A 13984-nucleotide genomic window follows, 5' to 3' on the forward strand; every position below is an offset into this window, starting at 1 on the left:
GGCCAACCTAGGTTCGATTCCCAGCATCCTGTATGGTCCCCCCGAGCACCGCCAGGGGTAATTTCTGAGTTCAGATCCAGGAGTAACCCCTGAGCATCGCTGGATGTGATTAAAAAAAAAAAAAAAAAACAGTGTTTCTCAACCAAAGGCCTTATACTCATGGGCTCCCAGGATATTCCAAGATTAAAGGCAACACATTACAGGGCTGGCAGGGGAGGGTGGATTAGGAGTCCAACCAGTGAACAGGGGAGCCAAAGGAAGGAAACAAGATCAGAAAGGGGGTATGGTTGAAAAAGATTGAAAAACACTGATCTAAGAGCATCCCAAACCGATGACATCTGGGATTCCTCCAGAACTCCAGCAGTCATGCAAACCTCAGTTTCAACCACAGGCCCAAGCAACTGGCTGTCTTGCATGTGACATCCAAGGCAGAACAAAGCTGTCAAGGAGGATCCAGCCTATTACAGAACCTTCCAGATCTGCTACTCACAGAAGATCCTTCATCTTCATGTAAGCCCTCTTTCCGTAGTTGTATTTTCTCTAATGGACGTAAATAAGGACTATCCCAGCAGAACCACTCGTCATAACGATGGTTCCAACGCTTGAAATGGATGAGTACTTTTCCTTCTTCGTAGTCAATGTCTTCTATGTGAGCTGGATACCTGAGTCAGAAAAAAAGACAGAGAAATGCATTTACTATCTATCTGAAAAAACAAAAACTGTGCCCTTCAAACCTTTTCCCACAGGCCTGAGCAATAAAATAGGAGGAGGGCATTTGCCTTGCACATGGCTGACCGGGGTTCGATCCTTGACATCCCATATAGGCCCGTGAGCCCCGCCAAGAGTGATCCCTGAGCACAGAGCCAGGAAATCAGCCCTGCACCCTGCTGGGTGTGGCCCAAAAAATAAACAACAACAACAACCAAAAATCAAGACAGCAAACAAAAAAACTTTTCCTCGAAGGTGTTAGTTATCAAAGCACTAAATAAAGCCTACCATTTAAAGGTTGTTTGTAACTGTCAAATCACAAATTCTGAAGGCTAACAGACTTAGGGTTCCAATCCCCACCAATATACTCCTTCATCTATTAAATATGAAATTAGGAGTTGGAGACATTAGTACACTGGGTAGGGCGTTTGCAGGTATGGTTCAAAAACAAACAAAAAGAAATAAATGCTAAATTAACCTTTCAGATCCTTATTTCTCACATATAAAGTGAAGGAAGAATACTCAACACACTGGGTCACAGCTAAAGTTAAACAAGATGGGGCTGAAGCAATAGTACAGTGCGGAGGGCATTTGCCTTGCATGCGGCCAACTGGGGTTTGATCCCCAGCATCCCATATGGTCCTCTGAGCACCATCAAAAGTAATTCCTGAGTACAGAGCCAGGAGTAATCCCTGAGAATTGCCAGGCAACTCCCCCTCCCCCCCATTAAAAAAAAAAGAAAAAAGCCAAAAGTAAATAAGTTAGACAACAAATACACAAGACCTAATACAAAGGAAGGAGGAAGTAATTATTTAACAACTATGTTATATTTTACATATGTGAATAAGTTAAAATGACCATCCAGCCCACACTACTGAAGACAGTTTCAATTACAATTTTATAATTCATATGGTGGATTACCACTCAATTGTAAAAAGGATGGTTTTGTGTCATGGCATGAAAACCTCTCCCAGGATTTACTTTTAGGTGAAAACAGTCAGATGCAAAACACTGTAAAAAAAATACATGGGGGCTGGGAGACAGCACAGTGGGTAGGTAGGGCGCTTGCCTTGCATGTGGCAAACCAAGGTTAGATCCTTAGTACCACAATGGTTCCCATGCCCTATCCCCACCCCATCACAACCAGAAATGATCCCTGAGCACAGCCAGACGTGGACCAAAATCACAGCAAAAATAAAAAACCTTATATGTTCATGGATGCCTACAACATACATAACAGAAAGCTAACAAGAAAACAAGAAACTAAGAAAGGCTAGTTGTGGGAATCTGTTAAGTTCATTAACAGGTTCTTCAACTGCCATTTCACCTTCCCAGACTGAGGGTCAGGAAGACCATTAACGTCGTTTCCCAGACTTCCTGACGACTGGGAACCATACCCAAGAACCACGGGTCTGAAGATAGGTGCCCCATGTGCAGGTCTCTCAGTTCCCTGCTCTGCAAAGCAGCAGGGGGTCTTGCTAAATGCAGGTTCTAATTTAGGAAGTGGAGCCAGGACTGTAGGACCTTGATCGCCTTCTGGGGCTGCTCCTCTGCTCACGTGCAGCTCCAGAGGTTTAGCACGACGTCCTGAGTGTCGCACAAGAGCAGTGGAGAAAGCACTGCAGTGAGATGTCCTGATCTCCATCAGTGGTTCTTCAAATTGCTATTAAGGCAGCACCCCACCAACTGGAGGACCAGCCCTTCCAACAATTCTCAAGTGCCTAATTGCTCATATTAAATCCTCTTGTAGCTAGAGTAATCCAAATAGAATTCTCTTTCTGGTATGTAAACCTGATTCGAGGAGTGACAGGATATCAGGGACAAGGAAGGGAAATGGTATGAAGGAGACTTATCTTTCAAACACAGAAATGTGTTGCTCCTTCCAAAAATGCATTAATGACCGAAAGTAAAGAAAAACTTATGCACTTGTTCTCTGAAATACATATACTTCTAAACATAAGGGATGTAGCTCAGTGATAAGAGTACTTGCCTTACACATATGTGGTCCTGGGTTTGATCTCTGGCACCACAAAAATAAACAGATAACTAACTGAGTTTGTAGGCTGAAGGTATAGCTCAGTGGGAGAGCACCTGTCTTGCATGTATAAGGCCTGTGGTTTCATCTCTGGCATCACAGACATATACAATTAAATATATTTGCTTTAATCAGATTTCTACTCTACAATGAGGCTTAGACTCTTCCTTTATCTTCCCCCTATAACCTGGATTTGTGCCACTTCCTTCCTTCCCTGTATCCAGTCCCTCATACAAAATGTGCTATCCTGATAAATATGTGTAACTTAAATGAGTAGGTCTGCTTCCTGGAATCTGTATGCCGTGCCACCTTCAATCCATGCTAGCACCCTCTCTGCTAGTTGGCCTGACATTAACCTATCATAGCAGGCTGCACGCACTGGGCATTTAAGAACAGTTCAGGGAGGCGAGAGAACAATGGGGAGGGCATTTGCCTTGCACATGGCCAACCCAGGTTCAATTATTCCCAGCATCCCATACGGTCCCCTGAGCATCGCCAGAAGTAAAGTTCAAAGCCAGAAGTAACCCCTATGCATCACTGGGTGCAACCCAACCCAAGGGGGGGGAAGATTCAGAAAACTCATTTGCTCCTATTCTCCCCAAAGGTCGCATGTCCTGTCAGATTTCCAAGGCTCTGATTCCAGCTACCCATTCTGATTTCGATGGCTCTCCAAGTTCAGATCTGCATCATTTCATGTGGTATTTTCCACAGAGACCTGAGAAGCTGTTTTTCAAAGTTCCTAATGGTACTGTGCAAAGATGAATTGTTAAAAATAAATTAACAAAAAGAATAAGTAACCCTGAAACAGTTCTTCCTACGCCAACCCAACAGACATATGGCTGCTATAAATACACAGTGCCTTCAGAGCAGGCTGGCTAACTGTGTAGTCTAACACCACGAGTAGCAGAGGGTTCCCCTGGATAGCCCCTTTGGGTGCCTCTTGTCCTCTCGTTCATTCACTCAGGTACCACAGGGTATTATCTAAATAATACTCAGCCCAACCACACTCCTGTTTCTTTCACCAGTTTCTCTTTAAATAAATAAGTGATCTAGAGATAGGGTGTTTGCCTTGTAAGCAGTCAATCTGGGTTTGATCCCCAACATCGCACAGCCAGGTGTGGTTTAAAATATGAAAATACTGGGGCTGGAGTGACAGCACAGTGGGTAGGGCGTTTGTCTTGCATGCAGCCAACCCAGGTTCGATTCCCAGCATCCCATATGGTCCCTCGAGCACCACCAGGAGTAATTCCTGAGTGCAGAGCCAGGAGTAACCCCTGAGCATTTCCAGGTGTGACCCAAAAAGCAAAAAATGAAATAAGTTCAAAACTCCTTTAAAAAAAATACTGGAAAAAAATTTTAAGTGCTTTAATCTCTAATAATAAAAAATAGGTAAGTGATTATGTCACTATAAAAAGTGACAATAGTAAGTGAATAAATAAGTGATTTAAGTTCTTCAATTACTTATCTCTAGCAAGTTTACAAACATATGTCTCTACACGAATGTACAGAATTAACTTTTCACAAAACTAAATTCACTTAATTTTCTATATATAATAATTGCTTTCCTTCTAATGTTTTGGTGCTTAAATAAGCTTTTCCAATCCAAACAATAATACATGTTTGCTTTTAATACTTCTGTAATATCATGCAGTCATTATAAAGAATGAGGCAGCATTCTATCACTAATTTTAAAAGAGCTCTTAAAAAAAAAGGTGGGGGGCTGGAGCGATAGCACAGCAGGTAGGGTGTTTGCCTTGCATGCAGCAGACCTGGGTTCGATTCCCAGCATCCTTTATGGTCCCCCGAGTACCACCAGGAGTAATTCCTGAGTGCATGAGCCAGGAGTAACCCTTGTACATTGCTGGGTGTGACCCAAAAAGCAAAAAAAAAAAAGGGGGGGGGCAGGACAGATAATAAAAGATTTGCTTAGCATGCAGCTCTGGCCACAACCCTGGATCCACATATGGAGCCACAAGCACTGCCAAGAATGGCCCCTGAGCACCATCAGATGTGGTATCCCCACCCCCCAAAAAATGGTCTATATAAAAAGGAAAAAAAAAAACTAAAGATGCAAACTGTATTGAATGTATCACCATTGACTGGGGGAGGGGAGAGTGTCAGTACATTCATACCTGTTTTTAAATGCGAGGGCTATCTCTGGAAGGATGATCAAGCAACCCGGTTTGCCTCTTGGGAAGGGAACTGGATAGTTAAGGAACTGGAGAGGAAGTATGAAACTTATTTTATTCAATATATAGCCTTTTGTAGGTTTTGAATGTTGTATCCTGAGCAAGTATTAACTACCAATGGTACAGAAATAGATATACATCTTAAATATCATTTGGTAAAATTAAAAGTTGGGAAACCTCAGGACAAATCCTAAGTTCTTTGTAATGTATACTACTGGTCAGTCCCTTTGAAGTCTGTAAAGTCTAGATTGCAAAATTAACCCAAAATTGCTAAGCGGACAGCTCTACTGCACACACTCAATACCTGCAGTACTTGTGGCCCTCCGCTCACTGAAAGCTCCTTCCTTGCTCAAAAACCTTAGGGAAATAGACATCTGCTTTCTGCAGACCTAAAAACTTTCTCCAACTACAAATAAAAACCGAGGGTCTGCAAGGCATTCTAAGAAGAAAGCAGATCAGCCACTTCTCTGGAAGGCCATGAAGATGCAAGTTCCACATGAGGGATGAGGAAACCCAGAGTAGAGAGGAGGGGAAACAAGTAAGATTTGGGATCTTCGAACCAGAGAGACAGTATACTGTGTAGGGTATTTGCCCTGCACGTGGCCAACCGGGTTTGATCCCCGACATCCTTTATGGTCCCCCAAGTCCTGCCAGGTGTAAATGAAAACTAAGCGCAGAGCCAGGAGCAAAGCCTGAGCACAGCCAGACATGGTCAAAAACCCTGAAAAAGCAAAAGAAAAAAGATTTGGTGGCTCAGAGGCCTGAGAGCCAGCTCAGCCTCACCTCTGACAGAAGTGAAGGAAGTAATTTGGATCAGCCAATTACACGACTTGGCAGGTATTATAGACACCTGTTCTGGCTCCTGTCTGTGAGACATGTGCCAATCAAGTTTTCAAACTATTAGGTGGAACCACATTAAACTGCTGACAAGCAACTGCATTTTACCTACAAAGATTGTTATTAAGGACTGAAGAGATAGCACAGCTGGTAAAGCACCTGCTTTGCAGTAGTTGATCCCAGTCAAACCATGCACCACATCTGGACCTCCCGTCACGAATGATCCTTGATCCTTGAGCGCAGAGCCAAGATATGCCCCCAAAATAAAATGTCATTTTATTTGATTCAATTTAAATATTTGGTCAACCATAAACGCTGATTCAGCAAAATTAACAAAAAACCAGAAAGGTGGAAGAAATCTGCATCAAGAGAATAGGAAAGAGAGGGTTTCCAGGTCCAAAATATTATGAGCAGTCACTAATGAGACTCTAACTTCCAAACTAAATTGTACTTTCATTGTTTGGATTTTTCAAAGTGCCAAGGCATAAACTCTAGGCCTCACACATGTGAGGTCTGGGCTCTACCACTGAGCTCTACCCCAGTCACATTTCTCAATTTTGGGGTTTCTTATTTTTTGGTCTCCCCCCTCCCATTCCCTTTACATTTTTAATGTAAATGTCAAAAATGAGCGAATATTATTATTATTATTATTGTTTTTCTTTTTGGGTCACACCCAGTGATGCTCAGGGGTTACTCCTGGCTCTGCACTCAGAAATTACTCCTGGCAATGCTTGGGGGACCATATGGGATGCCGGGAATAGAACCTGGATCGGCTGCATGCAAGGCAAATGCCCTTCTCCCTGTGCTATCATACTATCACTCCCGCCCATAAGCAGATATTAAACATCAAACTAATTCCAAAAACTAGGTCTGGGTAAAGAAAAGGAATTAGGAGTGACCGAGAGATTTTTATTTGTTTATTTTGCCCATTGCTTGAATTTTTACAATAATTTAGTCACATAATAATTAAGTAAAATTACTTAAAAAGTTTTGAAAAGGGACCAGAGAGATATTACAGAGGGGAGGGAGTTTGCTTTACACATGGACAACCTGGGTTTGGTCCCCGGCATCCCATATGGTCCCCCGAGCACCACCAGGAGTGATTCCTGACTGCAGAGCCAGGAGTAACCCCTGAGCATCGCTGGTGTGACCCAAAAATCCAAAAAAAAAAAGAAAAAAGTTTTGAAAAATATTTAATGAGAAAATAAGATTATGGTTATGTTTATATGCTATATACACATCTACAAATAAAGAGTAATATTCAACTAGCTTTTTCTTATATAAAAAGAACACACTCAGGGCCAGACTGATAGTCTGACAGTACGGTGGCTAGGGCGTATGTCCTACATGCAGCTGACCCATGTTCGATTACTGGCATCCCATATGGTCCCTTTAACACCGCCAGGAGTGATTCCTGAGTGCAGAGCCATGAGTAACCCCTGAACATTGCCGGGTGTACCCCTAAAAGTTGAAAAAGAAAAAGAAGAAAAGAACACACCCTATGAATTGACACAGAAATAGTTCCAAGAAACAGCGTTTTATTCATGACTAATTGCAGTGCCAGAGATCAAATCCAGGTTCTTATAAGTGAGGTAAGTGGGGTTGGAACAATAGCACAGTGGGTAGGGCATTTGCCTTGCATGCGGCCAACCCGGGTTCGATTCCCAGCATCCCATATGGTCCCCTGAGCACTGCCAGGGGTAATTCCTGAGTACAGAGCCAGGAGTAACCCCTGTGCATTGCCGGGTGTGACCCAAAAAGCAAAAAATAAAAAAATTTAAAAAATAAAAAAAATAAGTGAGGTAAGTGCTCTACTGCTAAGCCACAGCCCTAACCCAAGACAAACTTTTTAAAAAGCAAGATACAGGGGCCAGAGCGATAGTTCAATATGCCTTGCATGCGGCTGACCCAGATTCTATCCATGGCATCCCATATCGTCTCCCAAGCACAGCCAGGAGTAACTCCTTGAGTGCAGAGTCAGGAGAAACCCCTGAGCACCACTGGGTGTGACCCAAAAAGCAAATAAATAAACAAACAAATAAACAAACAAACAGAAAGCAAGCTACAACATACTACATATCCAGTATTATCTTTTCTGGTAACAAAATAGGAAAATAAGAATATACATTAAGGGGGAGAAGATGGCCAAAAAATTAAAGACTTGCCTTGAGTTCAATCCTGAGCACTGCAACATGTCTTAAGTACAATCCTGACAGCTCTGCTGTCTGTGACTGCAAATGATTTCTGGCTGTACCACACTCAGGGACATCCACCCCACAATAAAAGGCTCAATTGTGTAAACTGAAAAGCATATGTGTAAGCACAACAAAAGGGGAGCACCCTCTGCAGCCACAAGTCAGCAAGTACCATGCGTTACCAGGAGGCAGTGGATAGAGTAAAGTATATATAATTTTTTTTTGCTTGAGTTTATTTACTTATCTATTTTTTTCTGGTTTGGAGGTCACTCCCCGCAGTACAAAGAAGGCTACTTCTGACTCCATGCTTGGGAGGTGTAAGAATTACACCCAAGAGTGCTCATGTGACCATACATGTGGTGCCAGGGGTCAAACTTGGGTTTCCCTCATGCAAAGCATGCCAACGAAAGTCTCACTGTCCATGCTAACACCAGCTACTTATTTTATATGTGTTATCACAAGGATTAGTGGTTCTCAATGGTGGTGGAAATTAGCAACGATAGAAAGCATCCTTTTATTTAATGAAAATGTTTCCAATGTTGTTTTGTTTTACAGGATTGGTATGGGGCTACACCCAACAATGCCCCGGGCTCACTCATGGCTCTGCACTCAGGAATCTCCTGGCAGTGCTCGGGGGGACCATCAGAAATGACGGGGATTGAACTGGGTAGGCTATGTGCAAGGCAAGCACTCTATCCACTGTCCTATCTCTCCAGCCTGGTATTGTCATGTTCGAAGGATCTGTTTAACATTACTTTTATTATTATTCCTGGATCTCATTATTATTCTGATTATTCCTGAATCTTCTTACCCAGTTTCAGTAATAGACTATGCTAAACTTATAGAATGAACCTGAAAGTTTCATTTGATTTTCTATGAAATGCTTAAGACCACTCTCCACAAGCTCGGACGAGTCTCACGCATGAAGGAACAGGAAAAGGAACCCAGGTGTGAGGGACCCGGGGCTGAGATCTCCAAGGTGCTCAGATCAGGACTGGGACTACTCCACCCAGATCCCCCATCTTCCCGTAGCTAGGCGTTACACCCACCAATGGTAATCCCATCAACGGCCAGGATCCAAAGACTATAAAACCAAGCTCCTAGAAGACCTCTTATTGTCTAGTTCTTGCTTTCAGAGAACCCGGAAGGATATGAGAGTATCCTGCCCCCACGGGGGAGTCTGGCAAGCTCCCTGTGGCGTATTCGATATGCCAAAACTCAGTAACAATGATGGGTCTCATTCCCCTGACCCTGAAAGAGCCTCCAATGTGGCACTTGCTAACATCTCAGGGCTAGGACAAATGGAGATGCTACTGGTGCCTGCTTGAGAAAATCGATGAACAACAGGATAACAGTGATACAGTGATACAGTAATGAAACTCTGAGGACTTTTCATAAAATATCTAACTTTATCTTTTCATAATTTCTATGGTTTCTTAAGTCTAGTAAAGTTTTCTATCATGTCCTGAGGTTTAATTTTGTTTTGTTTTGTTTTGTTTTTTTTGGGGGGTCACACCTGGATGTACTCAGTGGATCATACGTAGTGCCAAGGACAAAACTGGGACTTGATTGCATGCAAGGAAAGTGTCCAAACCTCTATATTATTCCTCCAACCCATCTTCATGCATATAATTTTTTCTTGCCTAAGCTTGTAAAAGCTTGAAAAGGCCATCAGTTAGAGTTTCAGAGTTCAAAATCAATAGTTTTCCTTTGGAGAAGAGAACTCAAGACAATAACAATTTCAAACTCAAGTCACAAATAGGATTTGAAAATGGAAAATACCAAATACTTGATTGCTAAGCACTTTAGAGGACAGAATCTACGCCCTATTAGTTCCATTATTCAACACACATTCCTACATTTGTACTATAAGACAGACAAACTGCTCACTGCTGCAGATACAAAATAAACACCAACACTTGGGCTTCTAGGGTGGCCAGTGCCCAAAGAGATCTTTAGTGGACTCGCTGGGATTCCCCTATCCTTCTTCATAAACAAAGAGACAAAGAAAACCCCTGGTCTCTAAAGGAGTAAAGGGGTAAAACTAGAGCTGTCACTCCATAGCTGGACCTGACAGAAGAAAGGCACTGCCTCTCCATCACCCAGCTTGGGCTTGAGTCTTAAGTTCTCATTGCTCCTTCCTACCTCCCACTCCACCCCACCCTCACCAAGCACCTGAAAAGACTTTTCTCTTTGGGGCCAGAGCAGTAGTATAGCAGGTAGGGCATTTGCCTTGCACGTGGCTAACATGCGTTTGATCCCCAGCATCCAATATGGTCCTCAGAGCACTGTCAGGAGTAATTCCTGCATGTAGAGCCAGGAGTAACCCCTGAGCATTGCCGAGTATGACCCAAAAAAACAAAAAAAGAGACTAATCTCGACATCATCCACCATTCACTTCCTAATCTCTTCTTCAGTAAGCCTAACTATCTCCACTGCTCTCCTAGCTCAGTATAAACCTTCACCAGGTACTAGAGGGGTAGGAAACAACCATACATTTAGTGAGGAACAGAGTGGGTGGGTAAGACATTTGCTTTGCACACAGCCAACCTGGGTTCGATCCCATATGGCCCCCCGAGCACCACTAAGAATAACTCCGGAGTGCAAAGCCAGGAGTAAGCCCTGGGCATCGCTGGGCATGGCCCAAACCAATTGCCCTGCCCTCCCCTCCCCATCCCATCCCACACCAAAAAAAAAGAAAGACTTAGCATTTGAACAGAACCTTGAAAAGTGAAGATAGGTGCTTGCCAAATGTTTGAATTTCCTCCTGTGTTCTGTATATATAAGGCATTTCATAATTACTCATCCAGCATACTTTTTAATTTTTTGTGGGCTAGAGCAATAGCACAGCAGTAGGGCAGCTGAGCCAGGTTCCATTCCTCCGCCCCTCTCGGAGAACCTGGCAAGCTACCGAGAGTATCTCGCCCACACAGCAAAGCCTGGCAAGCTACCCATAACGTATTCAATATGACAAACACAGTAACAACAAGTCTCACAATGGAGATGTTACTGGGCCCGCTAGAACAAATCGATGAACAACAATAGGAGGGCAGTGACAATGCTATAGTGTGTTTGATCAAACCCAGGTACTCAAATATGTGAAGTAAGTACTCTATCACTAAGACATTTACCCAGATCACCAATGAATTTTTTTGACAGAGAATGTGGGTTATATTCACGGTACTGTATATGGTGTCCTGAGCCCCGAAAGAAGTTATCCCTAAGCACAGAGCCAGAAGTAAGCCCTAAGGACAGTCAAATAGAGCCTAAAAGCCAAAAATTAAGTAATAAATTTAATTTATTTGAAAAAGTGGGAGTCGGGCTGGAGCAATAGCACAGCGGGTAGGGCATTTGCCTTGCTTGCGGCCGACCCAGGTTCGATTCCCAGCATCCCATATAGTCCCCCGAGCACCGCCAGGAGTGATTCCTGAGTGCATGAGCCAGGAGTAACCCCTGTGCATCGCCCAAAAGGCAAAATAAATAAATAAATAAGTGGGAGTCAGTGTATGCAAGACTCAGTGCTTGCAAACAAACCAAAGTTTGACTCTTGCTCTGCATGCAAGAGGCTCAGGTTCAATTCCCAACATCATATGGTTTCTTGAAAAATGAATACTGGAAACACAGTCCTGAGCAAAAAACCCAATTCAGAGTATCACTGGAAACAGCATAGGAACCTGGAGTAGCCCCAATGTGATCTGAAACAACAAACAACAAAGTTACTATGAATTCTGAGAAACACAAAATAGCAACAGGAATACTTGTACAAGTCAAAGTGACCATGAGAATAAATCAAAGCTATCCACATTGTAGAGGCCAAAAAGATCAATGGATCTCAGTGTGAGAATTGTCAGATTGGTGACAATGGAAGCATATGGGTGGGGTCATCATTATAAATTCAATTAGTCACAAACTGCTCTCCTCTAAAGACCAAAAATTATTTTTAAATGTGTGTTTATACAGAAATCAGCTTGGAAAAGACAGAGTGAACTAATTAATTACTAAGATGATCTTACTACATTTAAGCAAATGGTATAACTGGTTACTAATCCAATCAAGAAGTCACAGAAAGTAGTGAAGAATAATAGTACAAAAAAAAATTTAAGGGGCCAGAGTGAACATACAGCGGATAGGGTGTTTGCCTTGCATGCAGCCCACCCAGGTTCAATCCCTGGAATCCCATATGGTCCACTAAGCACCGCAGGGAGTAATTCCCCAGTACAGAGCCAGGAGTAAAGCCCTGAGCATCACCAGGCATGACTCAAAAAGCAAAAAGAGGGACTGGAGTGAAAGCACAGCGGGTAGGGTGTTTGCCTTGCACATGGCTGACCCGGGTTCGATTCCCAGCATCCCATATGGTCCCCCTAGCACTGACAGGAGTGATTCCTGAGTGCAGAGCCAGCAGTAACCCCTGAGCATTGCTAGGTGTGACCCAAAAAGCAAAAAAAAAGAAGAAAAAGAAAAGTTTGAAAAGATTTAGAGGAACAACCCTAGTTTGATCCCCAGTAATACATACTCCCCCTAAAACACTGGGAGTGACCCTAGAGCAAGGAGGAGCCCCTGAGTATCATGGATGTGATCAAACCAGTCTCATCCCCTCCCCTCTAAGAAAAAAAAATTAGAGGAAGAACTGAAGATATTGCTCAATAGATTGGAGCCCATGCTCTGCATGCAGAAGCCCAGGTTTGACCCCCATGATCACCTGGTACCCAAAACACAGCCAGGACAATCCCCAAGCACTCCAAGAGGGAAGGGAACCCTGAGCATTGTCAGGTAGAGTCCAAAAATATGTTAACTTAATTTAAAAATTAGAGGAAGAGAAACTCTCATCAATTCCAAAGACCTTTTGGATTCCTGAACAAAAGGGAATCATCCCAAAGAGGCAGAGAAAACCCCAGGCCAACAGAGAGAAACAACACTGGCTTAGCTATAGAATATGACCTCAAGTCCCAAGAAGGTTTTCTGCTCTGAGTTTAGATTGCTTCTGAGAAAAAGTAAGCTGTCCAACACCACGCACACATTTAAATTAGAACAGCCAGACAGTGTTTGGCAGAAATCTGTTTGGTCTCCTCCCCGCCACCCCCAAACATCAGAAATACAGAAATGTTACAGAAAGAAAAGAGAGGCAGAGAGAAAGAAAAGAGAACCACTTCCCTCTGTTTCTACTGGGCCAACTAGACAAGGGGCAGTTACGTAACTATTAATAGCCATGTGTACATGAGGCCAAAGCAACAGTACAGCATGCAGGGCACTTCCCTTGCCCAAGGCTGACCTGTGTTCATTCCCAAGCAATACATATGGTCCCCTAGCCCACCAGGATTGATCCCTGAGCACAGGGGTAAGCCCTGTGTGACCCAGAAAAACAAAAAAATGAAAACTGAAAAGAAACAACAATGTATGCGAACATGGAAGTGGACCAGCACTCTTGATAGCAAACTACAAAATGAATCTCAAGAGTTCCTGCGGCGCTGGGTGCAGCGGGGACACCTGTACCTGTACTAGACCCTGCAAATGCACACCCTGCGAGAAAGGGTGCTTCTCTGGCCACTTTCCAGACTCTGTCAGGGCTGGGCCTTCAAAGGGCAACAAACAAATTTGACTGCTGTGCCTGAAATTGTGGGAGGCAGTGTTCTAGTGTCCTCCAGGTGTAACAGAGCAACATGCAGACAACCACCTTCCATCTTTGGGCTGTAAGACAGGGACGAAAGTAAAAAACTGTAGCTATAAACAAACAAAATGAAAGAACTTGAAATTAGACTAGAATCAACTTAGTCCCCTGAGCCCCACCAGGAGTGATCTCTGAGCACAGAGCCAGGAAGAAGCCCTGAGCACAGTAAGGTGTGGCTCAAAAACCAAAAAATACTATAGTATTGTGTGCCAAAGTGGCTGATACCACCCTCTAGCCGTGGTAAAAACTTAGGGAATGACCAGGAGGCACTGTGCTCATTTCCGGAAGGTAAATTTTCAGGAGGGCACGGAGTTGGGTTTTGTTGTTCTGAAAAAGAAAAGCAGATTAAATACAT

General features: G+C 43.3%; 1 protein-coding gene across 4 annotated transcripts in view; it reads right to left on the minus strand.

Moving 5' to 3' along the window:
* Positions 1-13984, minus strand: part of PHF20 (PHD finger protein 20) — a 108642-nt gene that overhangs the window by 61546 nt on the left and 33112 nt on the right. For 3 of the 4 annotated variants that reach the window (XM_056121154.1, XM_056121152.1, XM_056121151.1), the window contains exon 3: positions 491-662. In XM_056121154.1, coding sequence (XP_055977129.1) covers positions 491-662 — 172 coding nt within the window. Of the gene's footprint in view, positions 1-490; positions 663-13984 lie in introns of those variants that run through there. The other variant, XM_056121153.1, reaches the window with a different exon arrangement.

The sequence above is a fragment of the Sorex fumeus genome, unplaced genomic scaffold (genome assembly GCF_029834395.1).
Source record: "Sorex fumeus unplaced genomic scaffold, SorFum_2.1 ptg000044l, whole genome shotgun sequence".
Taxonomy (NCBI): Eukaryota; Metazoa; Chordata; class Mammalia; order Eulipotyphla; family Soricidae; genus Sorex; species Sorex fumeus.